The 27,005-nt window shown below is 47.1% G+C and overlaps 1 protein-coding gene across 3 annotated transcripts in view; it reads right to left on the bottom strand.

Moving 5' to 3' along the window:
* Nucleotides 1-27,005, bottom strand: part of CERS5 (ceramide synthase 5) — a 952,246-nt gene that overhangs the window by 136,134 nt on the left and 789,107 nt on the right. For all 3 annotated transcript variants that reach the window (XM_069653465.1, XM_069653464.1, XM_069653463.1), the window contains exon 9: nucleotides 5,729-5,885. In XM_069653465.1, coding sequence (XP_069509566.1) covers nucleotides 5,729-5,885 — 157 coding nt within the window. The remainder of the gene's footprint in view (nucleotides 1-5,728; nucleotides 5,886-27,005) is intronic.

The raw sequence follows: 27,005 nt of genomic DNA, 5'->3' as shown, positions 1-27,005 counted from the left end.
ATTTCCACGCGCCTGTAGGCATCGTCAAGGTTTCCATTTAACTGGAGGGTCAGCTCATAAACAAGTGGGAGGACTTAAGAGCTAATGATACTTGAAACAAGAGGGATGGCGTCCCTCTTGTGGGCCACCGCCTGATCGCCATCTACAAGCATCCTTCAAAGGGATTTTCCCAACTGTGCACAGCCAAGAATCTTCAAGTGGCTGCAAGACTGTGCCCACAGGTACTTTTATGCCATTTTTTCTAGTCCAGCACACCACTATACATTAGTGATTTTTACCATTTCTGGTTATACTCATTTGCCTATACATATATGTTTTTTATAATATTCCCCATACCTTAGTGCATCCAGCACACCAGCTACCTATCTGCAGGAACCTCCTCCTACAGTTTGAAGAGGTCCGCTACACATCACTCCCAGTTCCCTGCCAACACCGACTGGAAGAAAACACTACCCTCACTACCCTCTGACTTTTGCCATATTATGCATGCTGAATAACATAGCCTTTACTAAAATATATATGTAAAAAGACTTAAAGTAAGTGGCAGGACGCCATCCCTCTTGTTTCAAAAATCATCAAGGTTTCCGGCACCACCGAAACCTTTGGGGCTGATGCACTCTTAGACGGCACGTCAACGCTCTTCAGAGATGCCCTTATGAGTGGAGTGCCCAGACGCATGCCGAGACAACGGATGTGGGAGGGCGGCCGGTCGCGAGGGTCGGTAGGCGCAGTCTAAAGTTTCGGCGGGCCCGTTGGCGTCTGTTCCTTCCTCGACGTATCCGTCGAGGGAGACCGTGGGGTTGTGCGTTTATCATTCTGTGGTGCGGGTGTGCCCCTGTCGCCGGGATGTAGTCTACCCATAGCAGTACCGGTGGCCTGCCTGTTGCGGCTGGGCGACTGAACCGGATGGTACCACAGAAAGGTCTATGGCCTCCACATTGGAGCCATGGCTGCTGCTTGAATCCTCGTCACTCGATGCAACTGCTCCAATGGGGGGACCACTATCGGCCTGCATGGCGTAGGCCGCCCACCGTTTCATCCGCCGATCTATTAGCGTCTTCGGGCAGAAAAGTTGGCAAGACTTGCAAGATCGCTCGTCGTAATCACTAGGCAAACGCTTGTTACACTTTCCGTGAGTGTCTTTCCATGGGTACTTTCCGTTACAAGGCAGACAGAACTTAAAAGGAGTCCTCTCCATAGTAAAGGTAAAGGGCGGCAGCCAGACAAGAAGGGAAAAGAGGGGAAAAGGAAATAAATTCTCATAGAATCAAACCCTGGGGCCTCACTCTCCGTGCTATATAGGCCTGGCCGCAGGGCTGAGGCCATGCAGTCGACAGCATCAACCGAAGCACCAGTCGCCGAAGGTCGTAGACGTCTTTGGCATAGGGGTCCAGAGCAGCCGTCGAAGACCAAACGACCATCGGTCATGGGACAAAGAAGTTATAACCTTTGCAATATATCTCTTTCGAGCTCTGCATATGGCGATCAGCTAGCTGGGTGGAAGAAAATTAATACTTGACAAAAATGTATCCTTTTAAACTACATATTTACATCGTATTAGGGCAATTAAATTGATATCAAAACCAGTTATCAACAACCCTGGTTTATGCACGGGATACAAAACCTCACAGATAAGGGACTTTAGTCTTCCAAGATAGCATTACACACTTTTGAGCTTTCCTGACAAAATAGTGTCTAAGCTACATGAAGTTTGTGACAAGGATAGCGTTTAATACAAGGCCTGGTTCTTGTCCTAAAGGTCGAGAAATAATTCAATTAAAAGGGATAAGGTTGGTTGCTCATATGTCCCTCCAGATATTTTGGACTCCACCAGCAACTGTGCTTGCTACGGACCATGGCAGTTGTAGCCCAAAGCATCTGGCGAGCCACACAATGCTTTCTTTTTTTTTTTTTAAGTTTTTATTGGTTTTCCAAACAAACAATACAAACCAAACCTGCAGTGCATTTGTCAACAATCCAATTATACTTTATATAATTCTAAACACTGCTTCCCTTATCCCACCCCCCGTTCCGAGCCTATTACTTCCCGCCTTCCACTCCTGCATCTCGAGGTAGGGTCTCCCCTTCCATGGGTTCTGCCGGGTCTTGTATTGACTCAAACAATTCCGCTATTAATAGTTTCCAAGCCATCAAAGACTCTGTCTTCCCCTTCTCGCCTGCGATGTTCGCTTCTTGCCATACCGTAGTTTCTGCCTCCGCCCATTTCTGCAAGTCTTTCCACCACACCTCCACTCTAGGTTTGTGGCATGTCTTCCACCCCATAGCAATTCTCCTCTTTGCAAGCACGTATACTAGGTCTTTTAGCTTGTTCACATGCTTGAGTTTCTGCGATCTAGGGAACCCCCCCAACAAACAAGCCCATACCGTATCCACCAACCCTAACCCCCTTCTCCGCTAGTTTTTGTGCCACTTCGCTCCAGAAGCACTCAATAACCGGGCATGACCAGAACATGTGCACCATATCAGCTTCTTCCTCATCGCATTTAGAGCATGCTTGCCGTTCTGCATTTGCAAATCTAGATATCCTCGGGGGTCTCATATAAGCACTGTGTGTTATATACAGTTGTATTTGTTTTAATCTGGCATTTCTCGACACCTTCTTATGGTACCCTTGAGCTCGCTCCCACATCCTATCTTCCATCGGGGCTCCTACTTCCGCTTCCCAGTCCGGTCTCAATTGTGTTACCTCTTTCCCAACCTTAGACATGATCATCTCATAAATTCTGGATATCTCATGTCCTCCCCTCTGTTACATCGTATATTGCATCTATGGTGGCATCTGGTTCTTCTTCCAGCACACTTTCAAGCCAGGTTTTCTTACTTTTCCGCACCAGTCTATGATATGTAATATATTGGCCTGTATGCAGCCCCGTTTCCTCTCCCAGTACTTCAAAATCTAAGATGGAGCCCTCTCTCCAGATGTCGCCCATCGTTGCCACCCCAACCGGTTCCCAGTGATTTCTGATGATCATCCTTAGCTGCCTATCTCCCCCGTTTAGTGCAACTAATGGTATCTGGGGGGAACATGGGGATGGGCTCCCCATCATCTGGCATGCCCTACGGCACATCTTCCACCCAAGCACCATCATCTCGGAGCGCCCTTCCATTTCTGTCTTTGGCAACCACATCATCTCTTTCAAATAGAATGGGACGCAATCTCGTCCAAACAGTCTGGATTCGGTTGTCACCTCGTCCGAGAGCCATTTGGCGACATATTGCAGTTGGCTGGCTACATAATAAAAACCTCATAATTAGGCAATTTTATTCCCCCTTTCTCATAAAAGTTCTTCAGTTTCCATAGTGCCACTCTGTTTCGGGGGCTGTGCCACAGGAAATCGCTGCACATGCTGTTCAGTTTAACAAAAAACTTCTTAGGTATCCAATGTGGTATATTCCCAAAAAAGTGCAGGAGCCTGGGTAGGACCACCATTTTCAGCATCGCTCCTCGCCCCATCATTGCCAGGGGCAATTTCTCCCAGAATCTCATGCATCTTTCAATTCTTTTAACAGCCACCTCTGTATTGTGCCTATGTTCCTCTTCCGTTGTGTGGTATACATCTATTCCTAAGTAACGGAATGTGTTAATCGCCCATGGTACTTGTAACACCGGTAACTGTTCCTTCGGGATCCCTCTATATCCTTCCAGTGGAAACATTCTGGACTTCTGGGGGTTCACCGCTATGCCAGACAACCCTGCATCTCTCTCCATTACTTCTAGAATGTACTGAAGATTTTCTTCCGGATGCCGTAAGTACAACAGTATATCATCCGCATATAAGGAGATCAGATGTCGTTCCCTTCCTATCTCGATGCCTATGATGTCATATTGTTGCCTCAAGTATATTGCTAAGGGTTCGAGAGCCAATATATAGAGCATTGGAGACCACGGACATCCCTGTCTAGTACCTCTTTGAAGCGGCCATCCGCGAGCCACACAATGCTTAACCATTATGAACAGAGCTTATTAAAAAAAAAACAGACCCACCTAACATAGGCCACAAAATGTAGATTGAAATTAAACTGAAGATCCACACTTCTACTGAGGCAAGTGCCACCAAAATGCAAAACTGAAAGGGCAGACAGCTGCACATTTACAGTGTGGATTCGGAAAAAAACTATCACTAAACCTGAGGTCTTCATTTAATGAAGAACTAAACAATTAAAATTATTGTATATAATATCAGGGGAGTAACAAACTTTTAGTAGTTTTAAATCAGTAAAAATAAGAAAGGCGAAATTAAGAAAGTATAATGGCTTTTGTATTTTTTTCCAAAAATGAGAAATATTACCTGCATACAATTTGTTAACAATGTTTTGTTTCTCTTAATGCATTAAACATCTGGAGCAGGGAATATCATAACCCTTCCTACAACCCCTGTTCCAAACTCTCCCAACTGAACTAAGCACGCCTTAACTTGCCCTTAATCATTTCCATCCATGAAGGTATATATTCAACAAACACCCATCATAACACTTAGCCTTCCATCACCCATTCCCCTGGTGCGCTTATCCACATTGCTCCTGAGAGTTTTCTATGTTTGTTTTGATCACCTTGTTTATTTAAAATTGAAGTTGGTTTATCTTTGCAGTCTTATTTTCACTTTATTTGGAGTAAAGTTTGCCTCTACTTTGTATTCTTCATTTTTACAATTTTGTTGTGGTTGTGTACGATGAAAATCCTGAAAACGCTGTGCCTGCAACTATGACAGCCACTGCTGGAGGTCTACAACATGATTTAAGATTAAACACTGCACAGATCTAAGGGAAATATTTGAATACATCAATGATCAGGACATAGAAGCAATAATGTATATAGTTCCCGAACTGAGAGACTGTACAATAAACCATAGAGCAAATAAATCCAACACTGGTGGCAGCTGGTGAGTAGGCCAAACCGACAGTGCTGAATGAGTCACTGTATGTAACAAATAGATACAGCTGAATAAACCAATGGTCAGGGCCAGTGGGCACTATGGATTGAACCACTCAACAGAGCGCATGGACAATGCTTTAAAATAAAATATTCTACAACTTATCTCCTTTTGAACAATGCACGGGCGCTACTACAACACATACATAGGAAAGGGACACCGCCGATTTGGCCTGCTGAATGGTTTATTCAGCAATCAACTAATTGGGTCAAGTAATCACTGGGCAGGACAATCAGACTCTCCTGAAAGTCTGGCCAATGGTTTGGACAAAGGGACCCTGATAAATGAATAAATAAGTAGAGCAAAAACATTTATGGTGAAACCATCCAGCAAGACAAATATTAACTTGTTGAAAAATACCTGCTTTTCCTCGGTAACCATTTTGTAAGTGAATCAAAACCATTAACTGCCATTGATGCTATAAAGGCTGCAGCAGAGCTTAATTCCCAATAACAATGGGGTTGTGGGGCTTACTGGAAGAATCAAATTGAAAAAATGGCCTACATCCTAGAAAGACAACAGTTTATATTTAAAAAAAAAAAGAAAAAAACGTAGACAGTGAATAGTTTAGTGACACTATACAGTGAAATCATCATTGGAAGATAATCAAGTGGCCAGGCTTCATGCCTAACACTGGAATGAACAAACTGACAAAATGGCCTAAATACTAGAAAGACAAAAGTTTATATTTTAAAAAAAAAAAGTTTTGTGACACTATGTGGAAAAACGTGAAATCATCATCGGAAGTTTAATCAAAGGAATGCTGTCAAACCTACCTTTCCCCTAACCAGTGCTTTGTAGGCAACACGAATAATGAGGTAAGACCAAAGGATATGAAGGGCTTGTAAAACTAATAGAAGACCGTTGAAAAGCCACCATGAAGGATACGGACCAATAAGCTCCCAACTCTCGAAGAAGGTTGTATTTAAGATCCTGAAACAAAAAATATGCACATCACTCTGAAGTTAAATCAGCAGTTTGCAGAGAATTATTTTCAGCTAAGACAATTACTCAGTACCAAGAAGGTCTTGTCAGCCATATGAGTACAATGATGCTCTGTTCTATCATAGAAGTCCCAGGGTGTAGGGTAAAAGCTTACTCAAACTCGGAAGCATTTAAGTATGTAGACCATTGAATATTGGACTATGATACCGCGACGGCATATATACAAACGCCTCTTCAAATGTATGGATCAATCAATTATGGAAACAATTGATTCAATTCTCGGGGGCACTCCGTGAGAATGCATGTTGTATGCTGATGCATGTTTCAACCAAAGGTCTGCCCATTTTCAATGCCTTAGCCGAAACATGAGAGACTGGCTGCTTAGCCTGTGTATTCAAACTCATTGGCAGCACGGTATGTATGGAAATTGAATATTTGTACTGCTCAGTCTGTGTAAAAGGTCCCCGACTCAAAAGCATCCATGTCCACATTCCAGGGGTCATGTCTTACAAAATTGCCATACATCATGTGCAAAAAATGACTTATGACAGTTAGCAAGGTCAATACATAACAGAACTATCCTATCCCAAAGCAAATTAAATCATGGGCCTGTTAATCTTGCAGGAAGATCATATGTACATTCACAGCATGTAGTATATGTTTTGATAAAAATAATTGAGTACAAAACTCTCTAATCATCAAATACTACAAGTTTCTCACCATAATGTACTTGGGTTTATCTGTTCATGCATGATCATGGTCACAGCATTTTGTACACACTCATTTTGTTCCAAAAAAGCGAAGCCTGGCTCATCTGTGGCCCTATATGCACCTCTCTCAGAATGTGCATGCAGATAGCTACGTTTCTAGAGTGGTGAGCAAAATGATTGTGTGGATAAAAGGAGATTATGGACTGGGAGTACAATAGTCCCTTTTGTGAGCATCTTGAACATAACTGCTAAATACAATCCTATTTCCTCAATACTTCGCTATTTTAAAGTTCAGTCATCCAAACTGGAGGTTTGAATTAAACACTTAACTAGCAAAAAATGTTTTGGAGGACAGTTTAACCAAATTGTGCCCTGGAGCTGGCGTCTAGGCAATGTAACATGGTCACCTGTTTGTTGGCCAAAGAGGAGGGCGGGTAAAATCAGGCCGTCAGGGAAAGCCCAAACGATATAGGATGTGACCAGTGGAGATGGTATAAGGTGGATCCCCAGAGCTTCCACAGTACTTCCTGTTGGAGTCAGGGTTGCAGGTGGGTGAAAGAAATTCAGGTCGGTTAGCACAATATACGAGAAATGCAGGGTGGTAAGCACAATGCAGGATTTTTGGAGTGGGAAAAAAGGCTGTTCCAAAAATCACAGAACCTTGGTACCACCTTCCTAATGAGAGAACTTAGAGAAAGTATGATTCAAACTCAGTCATTTACATATGCCACAACAGCGAGAGATCTTTTTGATTGTTTCCCGGTTGCATTGTGGGGAGCAAAAAGCGGAGACAGGGAGGATGAAGCTCCAGGTCTAGCATTTTTCACACCACCCAATTTATTTCATTACTAAATGGCAGAAATGGTATTTGTAACTTGAGCCACGTGGGATGTGCCACAGGCTGATCCTCATTAAAACGAAATACACAATATGCCAGAGACCAATAACACCAGCAACAGATATAGGGAAGAGGTTAACACATTAAGCGAGGCCCAATCGGATTCCATGAAGCGAACAGGAAAACAGATCCATGAATCAGAGCACAAAATATGTCAAAACACTATTGGCTCATGTATAGAAAGGAGCATTTGATTGGACGGCTTCGTGCTATAAGCTTGAACCCAAGTCATGAGGTTACAATGTGCGAGAAACCAACAGGCTTGGTAGACACGCAAACACCAGTGCAGTCTGACATAGCTGACTGATTCTACAAACCATCACCAGCCTGGAGATACTGCATGCCAATTAATATGATGGGCATCTCCTTGAGGCCACACACTTTACACTATTCATACCGAAGCTTGGCTGTGTGCATCAGTGTTGGAGCACCTAATTGACATCCATGAAAGAGCCAAAAAGTTATCTTAGGTAGAAGCCAAAATAAATGTGACCCTAGAAATTATAACAAGACAAACAGAACAAATCATACTGTTGCCACATTTTGAATTATTGCTTTATTGTGCATTATGGAAAGCTAGTAAACAACATGTATCTGTTTGATAGACTATGGTTGTTCTTTCTACAAACAGAATATATCAACACATATCATGTCTAGCTAGGTTGCATGACCTATTTTGGTATGCCCCTGTGCTCTTGATTTGTTGTTCTTCCTGTCTATTTTCACAATAATTTCTTCAGATTACCATAATCCTTTAGAAAAATGTTTTGTACAAAATGTATCCAGTGAACTGCGCCAAATGATTTCTTAATTTTTTCAGTTCATAGTTGTACAACCTGACATTGCATCTTACAAATTTAGTGTCCTAAAAAAACGAGTTAAAATTGTTTATGATGTAACAAGGTGTCCTGTGCTACATGTGGGGTCTTTTTGTATTTGTTTAGAAAGGGGCAGTAGCCTCCTGAGCTGGTGTGTGGCAGGACATATATCTTGAGACAGAGAGTGAGCTACAAAGAGCACAAGCAAGCACATTTTAGTTAGAGGAGGAGACACAGTAGACCAGAACCTGTGCTGGCAAAGAAAAGAATGCTAAATTGTGAATGACGCAACAAGGAGGATAACTAGGAGAGCTGAATCTGTGTTGGCCAAGCTAAGAGGGACACCATAGACAGAGTGAGAAGGGGAGGTTCACTAAGCCAGTGGAGCCAAAGCCTAGGAGGAGCCATGTTGAGAGATTAGGCTTAGTAGCTAGGCCTGCTGACCTGGGCCCAGAGACTGGGACACCACAGCGCAAGATTTGTGAAGCACTAAGAAACCGCTACCGCAAGAGAGGTCCCATACAGGGAATGCCCCAGGTGCCGTTATGAGGCCCTGATTTCCAGTACCAAGACCCATTTGAAGGGTCAGACCCAAAAGAAAAAGTACACTCAGGAGAAAGATGCGAGCCACAACAAGGGCAGCACTAAATTGAAGGAAATGGGCTGGGACATTAAAACACTGAGTGACTTGCTGAACACTGGCCAGGCTAGATGTCTGAATTCTTGGATGAAATTAGTCTAGGGAAAGGCCTTTGGACCTGCACTCCTTAGACCAGGCCATTTCACTGAACATTTGCTTATTCATCTTCCTCTTGACTGTTTAGCATATATGTATCTCCTTTAAAGTTTCATACTCATCCTGTAGGGCATCCTTCAATCCCAACTGAGGTAAACACTGTCCTACGAGGACACCTAGGGCCTATTAGGTTCAAACTAGACCAGGACTTCGGCCTCCGGTCTTGCAGCTTGAGCCCTTTTTCACTTAACATGCGTTACCCCACTTTTTCTGCACTGTCCTGCCGAGGTCTACACCCATCGAGTTACAATCCCCTCCTAGGTAGGAAAACTTTGGAAAAGACCAAAGTCATTAGCAAGTGGGCTGAACTTTACTTCTGTCCTTCCTACTGAAATCTCCAGAATAAAACGTCCAAAATTCCACTAGAACTTGTCTGAGTGTTTTGTTTGTCCCCATTTGTGACAGGAGATAAAGTGGGTGGCCTATTCAGCTATGTTGAAAGTGACATCCAAAACATGCCCCTGAAAAGTGAAGGCCTATTCCACATTGCATTAATGTTTGGGCGTGGGAATACCCTTAAGAACATCTGGTATTCGTACATTCCACAAGGCTTTCGGGGTTTTGGTATCTTGTCCGACTAGGTTTGCGTCACTATAATTAAAAAACAACCTATTAGACGAGCAAATGCATTTTGAACATTCATGTTAGGACTTCAGAGCCTGGCTGCCATCCAGATTGAGCAACATGCCTTCTCATTCCGAAGGATTAGCGAAGAATGAATTGAGATAAATGTCCCGGTTAAAATTGATGTCCAAAAGAACTTAAGGTAGACTGGGAGGATGCTTGCACAGGGTCACCATGATGCTGTGGAAAACAACATAAAGCAGGCTGACAAGTCCTGTATCTTGCAAACCTTTAGAGGCAAGGAGACTGTCCCCAAGGAAGCCGTCATCCAAGTAACCAACCATAAATCTGCTGTAGCCATGGGTTTCAAATGATGTGTTTATCAACACAGAGAACAATATACATTCCAGTATGAATCTGGTCCCCACACTAGAAGAAGCAAAAGACATTCAAGATGCCTTGAAGCAACAGGTTTAACTAATGTGAAAAAATCTAACATGCAGTATGCTGCTTGATCTGCCAAATGGGTTATGCACGATTCAAATTGGTTTTCCTAGAAGCATGAATAATATTGATAGTCTAAAGCAGCATATTAAGATAGTACAAGGTTTGCCACTCAAGAACGAAGCTGAAGGCATGAGGTGATCTAGTCAGCCATACCGGCTGAACAGGTCCACTTGCAAGGAAAAATGCAGAGGGGGAGCGACTGCCTGCTCATTTATAATTTAAGAACTATGCTGGGAAGAATGGGAGGAAACCATACAAGGCGTTTCTCATTTATTTGTTTGCCTGTTAGGCGCTTCTACAGCAAGTAAAATACAATTTCAAAGCGCCCACAGGGCGAGGGGAGGGAACAAAGGAGTGAAATACATTACAAAACAATGTTTAATATGAGAAGCCCGACGTGGAGAAAACGGCGGAGTATCTGGACTGTTTGAGAGATTGTGGAGCTGTGTCTCTATCCTGCCGTCCAGTGCTTTGACTCCTGTGCCCCCGTGCTGACTTTGGAGCTAATCACCTAGCTGATCAGTGTTCGCCTTACCTGTTTGGGCTTAGTCCCATTGAATTTTTCGAATCCTTTGTTCGGCTCGTAGCGCGTCACGTGACACATCACGTGACCAGGAAGTGCGCTATTTAAGGAGCCGTACTGACCCCTTGCGGTGAGAAGCCCGGCGCGGAGAAAACGGCGGAGTATCTGGACTGTTTGAGAGACTGTGGAGCTGTGTCTCTATCCTGCTGTCCATTGCTTTGAGCCCCTGTGCTGACTTTGGAGCAAATCACCTAGCTGATCAGCGTTCGCCTTACCTGTTTGGGCTTAGTCCCATTGAATTGCTCGAATCCTTCGTTCGGCTCGTAGCGCGTCACGTGACACATCACGTGACCAGGAAGTGCGCCATTTAAGGAGCCGTAGTGACCCCTTGCGGCGAGAAGCCCGGCGCGGAGAAAAGGGCGGAGAATCTGGACTGTTTGAGAGACTGTTTGGAGCTGTGAGGAGCGGAGGAGTTCCGTCAGTGGCTACAAATGGCTGAAAGATCTGATCCAAAGAATGGCCAGGAACGTGCTTCTGGCCCCCTCCTGAGGAGCTCTGCTCTACGCTGCCCGGCCTCCCGTCCTGATCCTATCCACTCAACAGCCACGATGAAAAGCGGCCTCCCACTGTCTTTTGGCCAACTGCCTGTCACCTCAGATAAGAGAGCCTGATCCATCTCATGTACCACCACGCCGCCATACAGCCTACCCCCTCTACTCCTAGATTCTTTACACAAAAGAGGGGGTAGGACTGGTGACAAACTGCTATTGACTCAGTCTAAGGGCGAGACAGGATTTGTTCATACATCTACAAACCAAGTGGCTGCCATAAAATTGGCGGACGTACAAATCACAGACCTATTACCAAGTGAACATGCTTTTGTTGCGAGTTCTCAGACCCATGAGGTTCTGAACGTGACCTTCACCAATACAACTTTACAAGATTTACCTGATTCCAACGGCGAGAATTGCCCCCTTCCGATACTTGGAATCGACCCACTCTTGACCCCAGACCCGCACCTTCCCCGCGAAGAACTGGGAATGAGTCTGGTACCTGTAAATAAACTAACACTACAGGCTGAGGTCTATGCCCCCCCCCCCAGACAGCTGCACCACCTGAGCTGACGATCAGTGATAATATGTTAGGGCATCCTTCAGCCCTTCCCGAAGCCCTCATTGAGATCTCACAAGAAGAGACAGAGAATTCCACGAAATCTCAAAATTCAAACTCAACGATCCATTGGATCCTAAGTAACATAATAGACAAACTCGCCTTGGACTCCTATGAAACCGCAACTTCAGACTCGTCCGACTCAGACTCTGAGCCCTCAAAGCAACGGAAAAAATTCCCAGAGAGGATACAAGCGACACAAGCTCCCCTGAGTAAAAAATCAAATGCAAATAAGATGGGGAAATCAACCATACTCAGAAAAAGGCGAGTCATAAGAAGAGATGGTCCACACCCGTCTCGAAAAGGCGAAAGAATATCTTGCAAATCGGTCTTAAATTACTTTGAAATTTCTCCTGCTGGTTGCTCTCTTTTTCTAGACGCTGAAATCCTAGTGGGGCTGACTGACCCAGCAGCCTTAGGGGAACCATCAATTGTAGTAGTGGAGTCTACAAAAAAACCTTCAAACTCCTCGATAACAATAACTAAAAACATTCCGCCTCAAACTCTAAGATGGCACTACGGCAGCCCAAGGCCCGCCTTTACAACGCAAACTCCTCAAACAAAAAAAACAACCCGATTTACCAACGGCGGCTCTGAGATCTTCCCCACAAGATGACAGGAGTCTGGAAGAATCATTTCCCCCGTCAGGCTTAAAATCTACCAACAACTTTGGTCCCTTAAAGCCTAATGCTGATTTATATAACAGCTCCCCTGGCTTGGTGGAAAAGACACTCTGAATCTACGCTCCCCTTAGGGACTAAAGGGGGCTTATTGGACATTCCCCAAATCTCACCAGACGAACTCCGAAGCGAAAGCAGTTTCCACTTACGAGATAAGAGGGAGAATGCAAAAGCTAACCTTCATGAATTAACCCCTCGAAAAGACCGCACTTCGCTCTCTCCTTTGAGGAGAAGACGGTCTGACTTTCAAACACCCAAATCTACAGCTTCCCCGGAAAAAAGACTGACTTATTGACAATCATGTCCGCAATAACAATCGCTATAGCCCCCTTCTGCAAACTATATGAGGGAATAGCAGAAACTATGAAGGATCACACAAATATCATGTCAGCAATGAACTCAAAACTTTGCCTATTGGAAGCTTTATATTGGCAAAGAATATAGAAGTTCCAACAATGATGAACCAGACAAGTGAAATCTTACCTATAGATTTCCAATGTCTTCCCCTCAAAGCTAGCCAAGAAAAAGATAACTATGCAGGGGGGCAACGATTCAACATCCAGGGAACGCAAACGAATGAGTGCCCAACGGATCGCTTCATTCTAATCCCAGACTCAGAAACTGGTCCTATTGACCTGACTGAGGGCGGTGAAACCCGAAAAGCATTAAGACCAGAGAAGACGACAGCCTCAGCTAATCCACCCCCTGCCGGGGTGGGAACAAACAAAACTACGCAATAAAGGCTCCTCTCAACGGAGGCACACTTACAAACGGATGCATATCTCAGATAAACATCTCTGAAATAAGCTCCGAACCAACTACAGATAAACCTCACCTGTATGAAAGAGAGGCAAAGAAACAGCTGGATGAAGTGGCGTCTTTCGGTATATTCTCAAAAAAGGCCTCAACAATTGCGGACCTTGTGTGGCCCTCTAATTCAAAGTCAAAACCCATCACAGATAAACAACGTTTGGAAAAGCCACTCAAAAAAAACAGCCGCCGAGTGGTTTTGCTGAACATTCAAAAACCAAGCACTCCATATACATCGAAGACACAGTCAAAAGACTAACAAAATCAAGAAGTACTCAAGAAGTACTCAGCTTCCAGCTCACAACAAAATTCAAGACGACTCAGCAGAATTATTAAACATGAGTGTACATCTTGAAGATCTCCCGGACCAGAGCGATCCATCGACAGAAGGAAGAAAGAGGAAAGCAGTGGCGAGTATAAATGAAGAGGGTGATTTACCATCACAAGAAAAGAAGAAAACAACGAAAGATCCTCTTGCACCTAAATTCGTCACGCTTGAAGAGAAAAGAAAAATCTTATTGGTTAAAAAAATCGAAAAGAAAATTGATCCAGTCACTCAATTCCTCAAGCCAGTGCCTACAGATCCAAAGAGAGGCACGAAAATGGAAATAAAACGGTATACTGGAAAGAGGACATTACTGATCCAACTGTCTCCTTAAAAAAAACAAATTACAGAAATGAGGCGCCTGATAATCATAGAGAAAGAAGACCATTGCAACAAACAAAAAGGACTCCAACAGTAAATAATACAAAAACACCGGACCAAAAGTCAGATTGTACAACTTATCAGGAGAAAAAAACAGGATTGAAAAAGTCTTTCAACATAGGAAGAATTGCCCACAAAAGGGATAACCTGATATTGAACCGGCGGACACTGATGGAATTATTCTCAAGAATACCGAGCTTAAAACAACTGAGATCGAGGGATTTGAAAATAGTGGAGCCAGGATTGAACTGACGTGATGATTCAGCTTGTCCGTTTATCGAATCCCTTATGGTAAAAGATTGGATAAGAAATGCAACTGAGGACTTACAGCACTGGGGATACAGACTCGAAGATCTTAGCCAGATCACACATGAATATTATTCTGCCTATAACAACTCTGGTAGACCAATGAACAAATCGCATCAATCGTTTTATGAATCAAGACCTGAAGGGAGAAGAGGCTCGCGCTCTGAGGGATCCAGTTACCACTCAAATGCCTGGCATATTTCAGAATTGGAAGCTGCGGATAGATTGGCAAGGAAAAGTGACCATCTAATGAAATCTCGATCAGACCACCCAACTAAATCCTGATTAGACAAAGAAAGATCACAGTACAAACACCCCTCAATGGAAAAATCTTTAGATCTTGATCACTCCATTTCTAACGATCGTGATTCACGAACTGAATCCAGAGATCCTGATCGCTTTCCAAAGGGCCCAATACCAACAATGAAAATCACCTTTGACCAAAAACTACCAGTGAACGAAAGGAACAAGTTACTTACCTGTAATTGTTGTTCTCCAGCATGGGTCTGGCATGGATTCACAAGGTCGTGAATATTCCCCGTCGTCAGGCTGGGAATCCTCGGTAAAGAAAAATCAGTATCAGTTTCGTTTCTGATGATCTGTCTTTCGTAGTAGTAACGAATCACTGATCTCTGCGTCATACTGACCACAGCCAATGACTGCCATCTCCCTATGCCCCGCCTCTGGCAGCCATCTTCAGATTTGGTAGCATGTGAAGTGGCAGTATGACCAAGTGAAGAGCCGCAGAGGGGTAGGCGGAAGGGTTCGCATGTGAATCCATGCCAGACCCATGCTGGAGAACAACAGTTACAGGTAAGTAACTTGTTCCTTCTCCAGCATGGGGTCTGGAATGGATTCACATGCTCATGAATAAAAGAATACATAGCAGTACACACATGCACAACCACGGGAGGTGGCAAAGGCTCAACATTAAGCATTACATCCAAACTCAACATTAAGCATTCTTACCTCCTCACCAGGCTCACCTTAGGCGAACAGGTTGTGCAGCACTGCTTGGCCGACCCTGGACTCCTCCCTGGAATCCCGATCGACGCAGTAGAATTTCGTGAAGGTGTGTGTCGACCTCCACGTAGCAGCCCTGCAGATGTCCAGCAAGGGCACACCAGATAGGAACGCTGTGGTAGCTGCGATCGCTCTGGTGGAATGGGCTCTCGGACGGCCAGGCAGCGGTCGGTTTGCCAACCGATGACAGTACATGATACAGCCGGAGAGCCATCTGGAAATGGAAGCCTTCGAGAGAGCCTTCCCCTGATTGACAGGTCCAAAGTTCACAAAAAGTTGTGACGTCTTCCGAAAACTCTTCGTGCGGTCAACGTAGAACTTCAGCGCTCTAGCCACATCCAGCGAGTGCAAAGTCCTTTCAGCCGGCGACGAAGGCGACGGGAAGAAAACAGGTAACACCAAGGGTTCGTTGAGGTGGAAGTCCGACGGCACCTTGGGCATGAAGGAGGGGTGCGTCCTGAGCACTACCCTCGTGCCGTGAAAATTCAAGTACGGGGGCTTGCAGGAAAGTGCCTGGATCTCTCCCACCCGTCGTGTGGAGGTGATGGCCACAAGAAACGCTGTTTTCCACGACAAGAACTTCAACGGAGCTGAGTGCAGAGGCTCGAACGGTGGTCCCATGAGCTTGGTCAGCACCACGTTGAGCTCCCACGCCGGGGCCTTCAACGGCGGGAACGATCTGAACAGTCCCTTCATGAATTCTTTCACCAGACGATGAGACCACAAAGACGTCCGTCCTGTGGTTCTGGTGTATCGGGAGATCGCAGCAAGATGAATCTTGATGGAAGCGTGCGCCAGCCCAGCCTTGGCCAGCGTCAGCAGGTACGGCAGTACTTGAGGAGCCGTAATCCGTAGAGGGTTAATCTTCCGTGCGTGGCACCAGACAGAGAACCTCTTCCATTTGTGTCCGTAGCATTTAAGAGTTGAGGACGCCCTGACCTTTGCAAGAACCTCTCTGCAGTCGGCCGGTGTGTCATAACCTCCAAACTCTAACGCTGCAGGAGCCAGGCCTGCAAGTTCAGCGACTTCGGGTCATGGTGGAGGATGGCGCCTCCTTCCCTGGAGAGAAGATCCGCGTCCACTGGCAGCTTGATTGGCGGGGACGCTGACAAGTCCAGAAGGTCCGGGAACCATATCTGCCTCGGCCACGCAGGTGTGACGAGGATCATCCTGCACCGTGACCTCTTGAGCTGGATCAGCAGCGGCAATGGAGGGAACACATATAGGAACAGGCCCTCCCAGGGGAACGAGAAAGCATCGCCCATGCTCCTCGGCTGGGGAAACCTGCTGGCGAACCTCCGGCACTTGGAGTTTGTCCCCGTCGTGAACAGATCGATCTGGGGTGTGCCCCACCGTCGGAAGAGGCGGTCCACTAGATCCTGTCGCAGTTCCCACTCGTGGCACGAGCGCAGCTCCCTGCTGAGCGAGTCGGCGATGGTGTTTTTATCCCTGCCAGATGAAACGGCACCAGAAACATCCCTTGGGCGACGGCCCAATGCCACAGATCCTGAGCCTCCTTGGACAGGGCTGGGGATCTGGTACCGCCCTGCTTCCTGATGTAGAACATGGTGGTGGTGTTGTCGGTGAAGATCCACACCACCTTGCCCTTGAGGGACGGAAGAAAGGACCTGAGGGCCCAAAACACTGCACGGAGTTCCAGGACGTTGATATGGAGGGACTTCTCCGTCGGCAGCCAACGGCCCCTCGCGTGCAGATTTTCGGTGTGCGCTCCCCACCCTTCCAGGGAGGCATCCGTGGTCACTGTCTTCTGGTGGTCCGGGGTCTGGAAGTCCATGCCCGCCGTCAGATGCGCGCGGGTGCCCCACCACCGGATCGCTCGTCGGAAGCTCTCGTCGAGTGTGATCCTGTCCTCATAGCTGCCCGTCGTCTGGATCCAGCGAGCATCCAGGAACTCCTGTAACGGGCGCATCCAAAGCCTGCACAGGCGGATGAGATAAATGCAAGAAGACATTCCGAGGAGGGACTTGATGGACCTCACCCTGGCCGCGTCCGCAACCAGCATCCGCTGCACCTTGCCCAAGATGGCCCTCGTCCTTTCCTCCGACGGAGAGGCCAGAAGCGCCACTGTGTCGAGCTTCGCTCCCAGAAACAGTGCGTCTTGAGCGGGCACAAGGTGGGACTTGGCGTAGTTTATGGAGAATCCCAGGTCCGTGAGTAGTTGGACGGTCCTCGCCGTGTGCTCTGCGGCGAGCTCCTTTGTCTTTGCTCGGATGAGCCAGTCGTCCAGGTAGGGGTAGACGTGGATCCCCTCCAGGCGCAGCCACGCCGCCACCGGTGCGAGGCACTTGGTGAACACCCTGGGTGCCAACCTCAATCCTAAGGGAAGGGCTCCGACGCCCTTGGACCACGAATCTGAGAAACTTTCAGTGTCCCTTTAAGATGGGGATATGGAAGTAGGCATCCTCCAAATCCAACGACGACAGAAAATCGCCCTCCTCCAGTTGACCCAGGACGTGCTGGAGGGTGACCATCGGAACTTCTGTGCCTTGATGAATTTGTTCAGTCGTCGTAGGTCCAGGATGGGACGCCATCGCCCCGTCTTCTTCTTCACGAGGAAGTATCTTGAGTAAACTCCGGAGCCCCGAAGCCTCTTTGGGACGAGCTCGATGGCGCCTTTCTTGAACATCGCCTTTACCTCCAAGAGAAGTTGAGGGACGTGATGTTCCTTCCTGGCCACGGGGGGACGCGCGGGCACTTCTTTAGAAACTCGAGCGCGTGACCCTGGGCCAGGGCGTCCAGCACCCAACTGTCGGTGGAGATGGACTCCCACACGCTGACGAAGCTCGCCAGCCGGCCTCCCACCGGGGTGCTTCGGTGGGGGCCCGACCCCACGGCCGGTTCAGTCCTGCTTCGACGAGGCTTTGCCGCCTTGTCCTCCTTGGCGACGATGGCGGGGTCCGCCCGACTTGCCTCGTCCCCTGTAGGCTTCCTGTGACGACGAACGGGCCGCTTGACGATAGGTGGAAAATCCGCGCCGGAACCTTTGGAGGCACCCTGCTTGCCTCCGCCGCTCCGAAAGGGCGGCCGTCGTAACTGGAGGACACCAAGAGCCCGGGCAGTCTCTGTGTCCGTCTTGATGGCTTGTAGGGAATCGTCCACTGTTTTCCCAAACAGGTTGCTCCCGTCGAACGGCATGTCCAAGACTCTGGTCTGCACGTCCTGACGAAAGTCAGTTGCCTTGAGCCATCCACGCCATCTAAGGCACATGCCGCTGCCCAACTGGCGAAATCCAGTGTCAGCGAAGTCCGTCGCTACCGTAATGGCGTGGTCCGATGCCACTTCTCCTTCCTGCAAGATCTCTAGGGCCTCCGCCCTCTTGGCGTCTGGTAGGAAATCCAGCAGGGGGGCGATTTTGTACCACAACTCCCTGTCGTAGCGAGCTACGATAACCAAGAGGTTAGCAGCCTTAATCGTCGTCGCTGCCGATGAGATGACTCTGCGTCCCATCGTGTCCAACTTCTTTCCCTCGCCGTCCGGCGGGGAGGTTGACGTAGAGGCCGAGGCCCCCCCCCGCTTTCTTCCTGGCCGCCGCGGGGACGACCGAGTCCGGGGTCGGCTGTGCCCGAAGGCACAAGGGGGCCGCGTCCGGGACCCGGTACTTCTTCTCGTACCGATCCCTTCTCGCAGGCGTTGTGGATGGGTTCTTGAGGAGGGCGAGACCCTCATCCCAGATATCGTACAGTAGAGGTACAGCGAGGACTGTCTTCCTCTTGGTCTCGCGCCGTTGATAAAGGAAACCTTCCTTCTTCTTCTCTTCCGGGCAGAGCTGGAAAAGCTCAGATGCCCTGGCGATCATCGCATGAAACGATCCAATCTCGTTGGGCGGGGAAGCCCGGGGAGGAGGTGACGACGGGAGATCCTCATCGTAAACCTCGTCGTCTGTGCCCGCCGCGGCCATGTCAGTCCCCGTATCATCCCCACGGGTCGTGGACGGGGAGGAGGGCTGAGCAGGGCGCGATGGTTGAAAAGGAGGTGGAGGATGAATCCTTCTCTTAGGAGGAGGGCTCCCAGAAGGGCCTGGTTCCGGGTCCCCCGTCGGGAGAGGTTCCTCCGTTGGTGGTAACGGCAATCTTGTCCTTATCTCCGAGCATAAGGACTGTATAGCCAACAAAATGGCCGCCGAGTTGTCTTGCGGCACTGGTTGAGGGGAGTCCGACGGGCGGTCAGGAGCCCCGTCGGCACCCTCGACGTTCTCGTCGTCTCCTACGTCGGGGTCCCTCCCGACGGGCTGGTCTTCTTCCACGTCAACGCCGTGGCTTAAGACTTCGATCAGCTCCTCCTCAGAGGTTGAGGCCGAATCCACGACGTCCTCCTGCCCCCCCTTTTTCTTCTCCGTCGGCGGTTTCACGGGGGTCCTGTCGATGGGCATGAAAGAGGACTCCCTCCGCGGTGGCAGGGAGACCCTGGGCCCCGAGGTCGCCACCACTGGTGTAGCCTCCACAGGCTGAGCCAGGGCCGCCGCGACTGTCTCGATAGATCTTGGCCGGATGGATTAAGGCTTTCACCACCTTAGGTGTGCTCACCGCCTTCTCCTTGGGGGGAGGGTCACCGCCTCGCTCCCCCTCTGACGGGGCCTTTGAGCTCGACCGGGGTCTCTCCAGGAGCTTCGCCGGGTGCTCGGCCTTCCTCTTACCCAAGCCAGAGCGTTGGCTCGTGGTTGATGGCGCCGGGGAGGATGCGCCCTGCCTGGCGCCTGTAGAGCCCGACCGTTTGGCGCTCCCGGTGCCAGCGGACTCGCGGTGCTTGGCCTTCTGTTGGACCCCCGTCGCCGGGGCGTCCTCAAAGGTCTTAGAAGACCGCTCGGACTTCTTCTTCTTCTCGCCTGACGGGCTCTTCCATTCCAGCCAGTTGGCGAGACGCAGATGGCGGTCCTTCATGGTCCGCTCCGACATATTGCCGCAAAACGCACAGTCCTTCTCCACGTGCGTCTTGTCCTCATGCAAGCAGTAGAGACAAAGGGAGTGTTCGTCCTCCTTAAATACATTCTGAAGCTGGCATCCAGGGCAGACCCTGAACAGCTTTCCGGGCGTCGAGCTTCCCTTCTCCTGGGCCATGATCGAGATGGGCCTGAGAAACTTCTGGAGTCCTCCAAAAGCGTGGCTCGACGAAGTCTTCACCCTTGAGTGGGGTAGAAGAATCCGACACGGGTCCCCGTTGATCGGATAAAGAAACGGTGGAGCTTGAGGCTCTTTTGACCGAAAAAAAAGAACATTTTCCTAGGAAAAAACGCGAAAAAAGCACTAAAGCTCGAGAGCAATAGCACAAGGATCCCAACACTTGAACGTGCGGTAAAAATCTGAAGATGGCTGCCAGAGGCGGGGCTTAGGGAGATGGCAGTCATTGGCTGTGGTCAGTATGACGCAGAGATCAGTGATTGGTTACTACTACGAAAGACAGATCATCAGAAACGAAACTGATACTGATTTTTCTTTACCGAGGATTCCCAGCCTGACGACGGGGGAATATTCATGAGCATGTGAATCCATGCCAGACCCCATGCTGGATAAATAATGATACAATTGAACGCAAATCGTATGAAGATAAGAGCGTGGAAAAATGGGCCTGGATCGCGTCCACCTTAGCAAGTAAAGAAGCTTAGCAACCAGCAAAATTCATCAGAATACAACAACCAAGTGAAATACCCGATAAAGATCTACCAGACAATTTATCTATTATTTCGTGGAACACTAGATGTTTCTCTCATTTGACTAGGGAAACCGATATAAATTTGGGACTACACGATGTAATAATGTTACAAGAAACCTGGATGCTAAACAAACCTTCACTGGACGGCTTTGAAATCCACTTCTCCCCGGCATATAGAGGCATCAAAGGTCGTCCGATGTCCGGCCTATTAACAGCTTTCCATTCCAGTAGTCGGTTCCATTTGATGGCACCATTGACATCAACAAAATTCTTACAAGCTTCCCTGGTTCTATGGAAATCACATACCATAAAATCGGAAGTGATAAAAAGGAAGCTGATGTTCATAAACACTTATTGGAATCCAAACGCAACTTTGGATGAAGATTTCCTGAATGCTATGGAAAACGCCATCGAAACAGCGTCTGAGAAATTTGACATCGATCACATCCTGATCGGAGGTGACTTGAATACAACCTGCGAAGGGACTGACAATCAAAAAATTGTCTATCCGCAAAACACAGATATGGTAAGAAGAGCGCATCTATGGGACTCACTCATGAAGATCAATGACCTGCATAACCTCCATGTAATATTTGAAGCAACAACTGAAAAGATATCTACTTGGGAGAGAGAAAATCAATCAGGAACCATAGATCACATCTACGTCTCAAGAAATCTGCTCACGGAAATCAAATCCTTCAATGTAGTAAGAATAACTCATAGCGATCGTAACATGCTGCAAATGAAATGGACATCCCCAAAACCATCGACTCAGAAAATCCATATTGACTTACAAGCAGATTGCAGTGCAGCCCGCCTTAGAATAACGGAAGCAGGGATTGTGCAGCTAACAAAACGGTATTCTAACACTGGTATGATTAACAAAACAATAGATTATCGTCCACTTCTTTTGACATTCAGGCAACCAAATGGAAACCCAAAGAACCATACAAAACCTGAAAATCATACATACGACCAAGAATTAGTTGCAAAGTGCAAATGGATGCGCAAACTAAAGAGACGAGCAAAAAGAAGACCCTCACCCGACATTATAGCAGACGCCTGCAAAGCAGAAAAGGAATACAAAGCTTGGGTAAGAAATCATATAAGTAAAATGTATCAGACTGATTCTGAGGAGATGTTGAAAACTCTTTCTGGGAGAAAAACGAATACTTTTTGGACCTTAGTAAAAACCAGTACAAGATCAGCAAATGAGGCATTACAGAATAGCGTGGGAGAAGCGAAGTGGATTGACCATTTTGAACAACTGTACCAAGCGAGAAATACCTGCGCGCAATTAATATCGAATGAAGTTTCTGAGGCATGAACCATTCCGCATAATCCAGACCAAAAATGATCAAAATAAGAAACTAAACCAATCCAGAGCCCCATGACCAGACGGGGTGACCAATTTCGATCTGAAAAAACAGGCAGATACATGGGCTGTATTCATCAGTAAAGTATTCACAGAATGCCAGAGAACTAGATCGATCCCTGTGTCATGGAAATGTGCAAACATAGTACCACTATTTAAGAAGGGAGCAAGGGATAATCCCAAACATTACCGCCCTATTGCACTACTTGACACAATAGGAAAGATCTTTGCCTCTTTTGTATTGGATCAATTTCAAATCTGGACCAATACCAATAAAAACAATGACCCTCTACAAACCAGATTTGTCAGGGCTACAGCAACAATAGCAAATATTCTCTTGCTAAGTATACTTAAGAACAAAGTGCTGGAAGGCAAGCCGAGAGTATTTAGGGGATTCATTGACCTTGTACAGGCCTTTGACCAAGTCAACCGGTCAAAACTGTGAAAAAACTTGTCTCTTGCAAATGCCCACCTCAATTACTGGCGCAAATCAGAGCGCTATACTATGTAACCACAATCCAAGTACGCCTCAGCAGAGCGGGCCAATTAACAAAACCTATTGAAACAGCCCGAGGAGTAAAACAAGTCTGCCCTTTAGCACCGGTGTTATATAATGCTTACATCGCAGATTATAAGATCAGTGAATCTAAAATTCCAGCTTTCCCTCCAACCTTTGGGGGTGAACCACTACCGCGACTAATTTACGCAGATGACATCATCATCATTGACCAAACACAAGTAGGCCTCCAAAGAAAATTGAACAACTTGGTCTGCGTCATCAAAGAAAATGATTTGGAAATCAATAATGCCAAAACTAAGATGTTGTCTTTTGAATCTGCAAAAAGGAAAAATGAAAATCCGGAGTGGTTCATCGAGGTGAAAAAACTAGACACAGTTACCAGCTTCAAATAATTAGGTGTGACCCTCAGTTCAAGTGGAAGGGATCTTCCAATGCAAGAGGCATTACAGGAAAAATTGAAACTCCTGATTGTTCAGACTAAAGCCGTAAACAAAAAATATGGAAGATTCTCCCTCCTACCGGTTCTGAACTTTTATAAAGCCAAAATCATACCAAGTCTGGTCTACGGTGTAGAAGCGATGCCTAATCTCCCAGAATCTCTGTGGGACAAGGTACAAGGGAAGTTTTGGAGAAAGGTTCCGTCACTCTCGCAATCAACACCCATAGCATCGATCCGGAGAGAGCTAAGTATCCAATCAATTTCATCAACTGTAGCTCGAAACAGAATCATGCTATACAGGAATATAATTGATCCTGCAAGCCCGCATATATTTGGCTTAATTAAAAAAGAACTTCGGGAAAACAGCACCAAGATCATGACAAGATGGGTGATTGATATACAATGGAAACTTGATCAAATTGGCTGCTCAGAGAAGGATCTTTTGGAAAATCCGGTAAAAATAAAAAAAAAAAGATACTTATCCAGGATTGGATATTAACTCAAGACCGCGCTAACAGAAATAAATTGACAAAAGAGATTCCTGTAATACTAAACAAAATCAACCAGCCACCAAATTACCTTCAAAAATTTCCCAACAAAACTGTAAGAGAAAACTTCATGAGAATAAGACTACATTTATTAAAGACCAAAGAGGTGAAAGCCATAAGGAGTAAACAAAGTGAAAAATCCTGTCGGTTTTGCCAAAACAAGGAGTTAACTGAAAATTTAAGACATCTATTACTAAACTGTAAAGCATTAGAACAGCAGCGTAAAACTTATTTTGGACACATCCTTTTTGACCTCCACTCTTACGATGAAAATGAATGGTGGCTACGCCTGCTGAGTGGGGAAAGAACTACATGGGTGATTGCCGTCACCAAATTCTTTGAGAACTTGAAGCTCGAGACCACTGGGATGGACTGAAAGCCAGGATAGACGACTGCTTGAGAGGCTGGGGAGAAGAAGTCCTCAATCGACTAAGCGGAACTCTCACCCGGAGAAAGAAACAGGATTGGCCGGGTTTTACACCAACAGAGCATCCGCTTTTGTAACTTGAGAAGTGTTCCCTCGAACTATCCGTCTTGCCCTACCGTTCGTTCTAGAATCCCGAACTGTCTTGCCCTAGAATCCCGATTTTCTTTTTTAACAAAAAAGAAAAAAAGAAAAAGAAAAAAAGAAAGAAAATAGAAAAAGAAAAAAAGAAAAACTTCAATTCTTGTAAACATTGATTTTCAATTAAAACAAGTAACCAAAAAGAAAAAAAAAAAAGAACAGTGGAGGGAAAAGGAAGGGCGGACCTACTATGCCTTGCGAGTATTCAGAACGTGCAAGTGCAGCAAGAAAGAGAGCAGAGGATGCAAGTACAGTGCTGAGGAGTCCAGGGGGTCATGGGTGAGGCAAAAATGAAAGTGCATGTTTATTGAGTGCTATACGGCCAGTGGCCACATTAGGAGTAAGTGCGAACCTCCAGGGTGGAGGGAGTGCCAAGGCAAGTGCTGAGGGTAGACAGGAGCTGAGCCAATTGGGTGTGGGAGGACAGGGACCCGAGGATGCATAAGGGGCACGGACACCAATCATAGCAACTGTGGGATTAGCAGAGAAGACGGGAAGGAGGAGGTAAAGAAGAGTCTTGACGAGCTTCCGGAATTTAAGAAAGTCCTGCTCACGGCAAAGAGTCAGGGGAAGGCTGTTCCATAGGAGGAAGTCAGTTGGGGAAAGCAATCGACCACCTACCCTCTGTTTAGCAAATCGCTTTACACACAAAGAATTGGTGCCAGAGGAACATAGTGGTCTAGAGGGAGAGTATTTAGTAAGATAGAGTTGAAAGTAGTGTGGTCCCCCGGGCCCAGACAGCCTTATGGATGATGCAGATGGATTTGAATTTAATCCGTGCAGCAAACAGGAGCCAATGAAGACTTTTTAGGGCAGGAGAGATGCAGTCCCTGTGCTTAAGGCCAAGGATAAGTCTTGCTGCCCTATTCTGGATTAGCTGGAGGGCTTGCTAAGTGGAAGAAGGTAGATTCAGGAGTAGGCTATTGCAATAGACAAGCCTAGAGAGAACCAGGGCTATGGTAACCTTCAGCCTCTAGGGGAAAGGGAGAATGCCTTTGAGAAGGAAGAGCTGAAAGTGGGACTTCTTGGCAATGCCTTGATTGTGAGGGAGGAAGGAGAGAGGAGTCGAAGATGACTCCAAGGTTTTTGGCTTCAGAAGAAGGAGCAGGGGGAGAGCCCAAGGAGTAAGGCCAGAGTCAAGGGAAGGAGGAGGGAGCAGGGGTCCCGATGGGAAGGATCTCAGTTTTACAGGCGTTGAGGCAGAGATCGTTGGAGGTGCACCAGGACTGCATGGCAGATAGGCGGTCAGGGATGATGGATGGAGCAAGAGGGTCAACAGGAAGTTTGAAAAAGAGCTGTGTTTCATCTGCTTAACAAGGAGGAGATCAGGCGTGCACGCAGAGCAAGGCAGATGTTAAAGAGCCAAGGGGAGAGGATAGAACCCTGGGGGACACCACAGGTGGAGGAGGTAGGAGAGGAGAAGGTGCCTAGGATGACTTGGGAAGAGCGGTCAGTAAGGGAGGATGTCAGCCAGTCTAGTACCCGTTCCAAGATACCAAGGGTGTCGTGGAGCCTTTGTATGAGAATGGAATGGTTGACTGTGTCAAAGGCAGAGGAGAGATCGAGAAGGATGGGGACAGCAGGTGAGTTGGAGTCCAGAGATGCGAACAGTTCTTCACTGATGTTCTTTGCTTCTGCTTTTTCTTCTTCTCCTCGTCCTCCTCCTCGTCCTCCTCCTCCTCCTGCTCCTCCTCCTCCTCTCCCCTGCTGACCGCCTGGCTGAAACTGAACTAGTTACCTGGCCACCCTCTGATCTCAGGCCCAGGTCCCTTCCCAGTCAGTCACACACACACACACACACACACACACACAAACACACCTGCACTGCCTGGCAACCCTCACAAATGGGACTGTTTCTGTATCCCTACAGTCCCACCACCAGCCCTTGACACCTGATTTCTGCACTTACCTCTGCCCTTGCCACCTGCTGGCTGTTAGTTACTTTTGTGATTACTTTTCCCTGGTACTGCACTTTCCCTTCCCCCATCCCATGCACTTGCGCGATCTGAATGACACCTGGCCAAGTAGGATCGTTGTCTGTCCTTCCTTTGTTCCCCTTCACTTGCCTCGTTGCGCCTCAAAACACTTGTGTATAGGTGCATTATAAATGCCATATCATATCAGAAGATTTGTTTCCGTTCCTCTGGATGCTCTGAATCCAAATTGATGGTCGTAGAGACCATTAACAAGTTCAGTGCGTGAGTTGAGTTGGGGCAATGCTAACTTCTCCAGCAACTTCCCCAGGAAGGGGGTGATGGAAATAGGCAATAGTTGGCAGGGCAGCATAGCGTCTGCTGAAGGTTTTTTCAGGAGTGGGCGCACAAGGGAGGAGGGTAAAGATCCAGTGTCAAAAGAGCGATTGCAGAAATCAGCGAGTGTAGGGGCAAGAGAGCCAATGTTATCCTTCATGGTCCTGGATGATCAAGGGGAAACCTGTTTAGAAGAGACCTTCATGGAGCAGACAACTCCGGTAACCTCTTCAG

The sequence above is a fragment of the Ambystoma mexicanum genome, chromosome 3q, assembly GCF_040938575.1.
Source record: "Ambystoma mexicanum isolate Mex_15411 chromosome 3q, UKY_AmexF1_1, whole genome shotgun sequence".
Classification (NCBI taxonomy): domain Eukaryota; kingdom Metazoa; phylum Chordata; class Amphibia; order Caudata; family Ambystomatidae; genus Ambystoma; species Ambystoma mexicanum.
This window is presented reverse-complemented; position numbering and strand designations above follow the sequence as displayed.